Genomic DNA, 2,615 nt, shown 5'->3' with positions numbered 1-2,615 from the left:
GCTCTTCTCAAGGCCTTGCAATCCCAGGAAGCGGCCCTGCCACTCACCAAGTTACTTCAACCAGAAACCCAGAAACCAGCCTGGATAACGTTTTGTTTTACCCCCTCACATCTAATCAGCAGGTCGTGTTGACGCCATCTGCAGAATGCATCCAGCATCTCTCCGCTTCTCATCACCTCCCTGCTCCTCCCTACACCTCCCCTAGGACAGCCTTCTGACTGGCCTCCCTGCTCCTCCCTACACCTTCCCTAGGACAGCCTTCTGACTGGCCTCCCTGCTCCTCCCTACACCTTCCCTAGGACAGCCTTCTGACTGGCCTCCCTGCTCCCACCGCACTTTCCACAGTTCACTCTCCACAGCAGCACACGGGCTGACTGTAAGCACACACAGGGTCACACCTGTGCTAAAGCTCCAGCGCATCCCCATCTCCCTCCCACAGCTCCACCATCTCTCCAGCATCACCACCTACACACCCTCCTCCTCACCCACCGGCACATCAGCCGCTTCCCTTCCAACAAGGCCGTTCCCTCTTCAGACTTTGCCTCTTCTGTATCCTCCACCTGGAGGCACTTCTCTGAGCCCCACGGGGCTGTTGGTTGATCAGCTCACATGTGCTCTCCTCAGTGAGGCCTTACCTGACCCCCATGGCAAAGTAGCACCTCCTGCCGCCTTCCCCCTGCTCCCAGCGTTCCCTACCTCATTACCTTTCTTTTCGTCATAGAATCTTTCTTGACCTGAACATTTTATTTCTCTTGTATTTACTGCCTATGACCCACTGGTAGACTGTAACGTCAACAAAGCCAGAGAGGGGGCTGTTTTCCTCCCTCCACATTTAGGTCAGTGGCCAGAAGAGGATCCAAACTTCCATCAAATGCTAAACGAGGGCAGGCAGAGAGAATAAGGCATCCAAACCAAGTCGCACAGCAAAAGCCAAAAGGAAGAAATGAGAGTAAGTTTGGCTCATTTCAGTGAATGAGGACTAGCTGGACTAACGCAGGAATAGAGCAGTGGGAAATAACATGATGCCGAGAGCTGGAGTCAAACTGTGCAAGGTCTCAGATGCCAAGCTAGACAGTCTGGAACTTAAGTGGAAGGCTTTAACACAGGAAAGAGCGGAGCACTTAAGGGGGTGAATTTGGTAACGAGGTGCAGGGTGTTCTAGGAGGATGGGAGTGAGGGGGGAGGCAGCGGGTCAGCAATCATCCGAGAAAATGAAGTAAGGCTCTAAAATTGCCCAGACCTCATGGAATGAAAGAAATTCCTGAGAGCTACATTTTGCAATAAATCTATCAACTGGTGGTAGAGGGCGAAGGCAAGGTGAGTCCGGCCTGTGTAACTGGGAGAATGCTGTTTGAAGTGGAGAAAGCAGAAAAAAAGAGTCAGATGCTGGGCTGTGGTCCCAGAAAGTCAATCCCAGGAACAAAGCTGCAGCCTGGGGAGCCGGTTCGTCCCTCCCCTTCGGTGTGAAGAGCATTCGGGGAAGCACAGCCTTTGCCCCCACCCGGGGCCAGGAGTGCGAGAGGGGACTGTCACTTACCACGGAGTCCCCGACACCTGGAATGCAGTGGACAGTTGAGACTGTTGGTTGACAAATCACCAGTGCAAAGGTGACAGCTGAAACCTAGAGAGTGGAAAGGGTCCTCAAAGGAAAGAAGAACTGAGCCCTGGAGAGGTGTGTCCAGCAGAGGGAGGGAAGAGGTGAGGGGGCGATGAGACAGAGGTGGGGGAGGTGTGAGATAAGGCACCACTGAAAGGAAGGGGAAAAAACACTGAAACTGCGGCAGCGTGTAAAACTACTAGAAATGTCAGGGAAACAAAGAACAAGACCTAGGGACAGGCCTCCAGGTTGACAAGGTGACTGGAGCCAGCCGCTTCCATGGAGCTGTGAGGAGACAAGTGAGACTAGGCCTACAACAGGGAGGGGAGGGTGAGAAGGATCTGCAGAAAGAAGGTGCAGCAGACACAGTAGCCTCTCCTGCAAGCCCATCGCTGAGGCCGCCTGGCGTGCCAGCCTCGGGCTGAGAGAGAAACCACCAGGACCAGCAGGGCAGCAGAGAGGACGTAACAGACGTGAGAAAACGCTGTTTCAGTCCTACAGCCAACGCAACACGGACAGAAACGCACAGCGCCCGGCACACATCAGCAACTGCGGTGAGCGGCATTTAGGTAAAGCTTGAGCACGTGAGAACGTCACTCCTACCATGCGGACTTTGCTGGGACTTTCATCAGCCATGGCACAGGTTCTTTTGGACCCTCGCGGTTGGGATGGATCATCGCCTGCATTCGTTTCACCAGGGAAAAATCCTCTCCACCCGCCAGGCCAGGCGAATGCCTCGAACGCAGCCGCAGAGGCCTGGCCATCGTCGGTCACCGAGTCAGCGGCTGCAGGGAACGGGGATGCTGGCGGCGGTGTGCTGGCGCCTCTTCTGTCCTCAGGGCCCTTGGACGGGGATGCACCCTCCGCCGGAGACTCAGAGCTTGAGGAGAGCTGGTCTTGCAGAAAATGTTTTAAACGAGTTTTTCTGCGGACGTTGTTCCTGGAAATTGCGCTCCGGAGATGAGCCTCTTCTGCAATGGCGTACACTCTGCTGCGGCCGCGGGTCACCGCGGTGTAC

The 2,615-nt window shown here is 55.0% G+C and overlaps 1 protein-coding gene across 1 annotated transcript in view; it reads right to left on the bottom strand.

Moving 5' to 3' along the window:
* Positions 1–6: 6 nt before the first annotated feature.
* The window catches only part of HELB (DNA helicase B), a 41,316-nt gene continuing 38,707 nt past the window's right edge, over positions 7–2,615 (bottom strand). The window contains exons 12-13 of the mRNA XM_023760663.1: positions 2,201–2,614; positions 7–1,621 (exon numbers count right to left, since the gene is read on the bottom strand). Of these exons, the coding sequence (XP_023616431.1) occupies positions 1,193–1,621; positions 2,201–2,614 (843 nt within the window). The 3' untranslated portion in view covers positions 7–1,192. The remainder of the gene's footprint in view (positions 1,622–2,200; position 2,615) is intronic.

The sequence above is a fragment of the Myotis lucifugus genome, unplaced genomic scaffold, assembly GCF_000147115.1.
Source record: "Myotis lucifugus unplaced genomic scaffold, Myoluc2.0 scaffold_189, whole genome shotgun sequence".
Lineage (NCBI taxonomy): Eukaryota > Metazoa > Chordata > Mammalia > Chiroptera > Vespertilionidae > Myotis > Myotis lucifugus.
The sequence above is the reverse complement of the archived record's forward strand: the minus strand, read 5'-3'. Positions and strand labels throughout refer to the sequence as shown.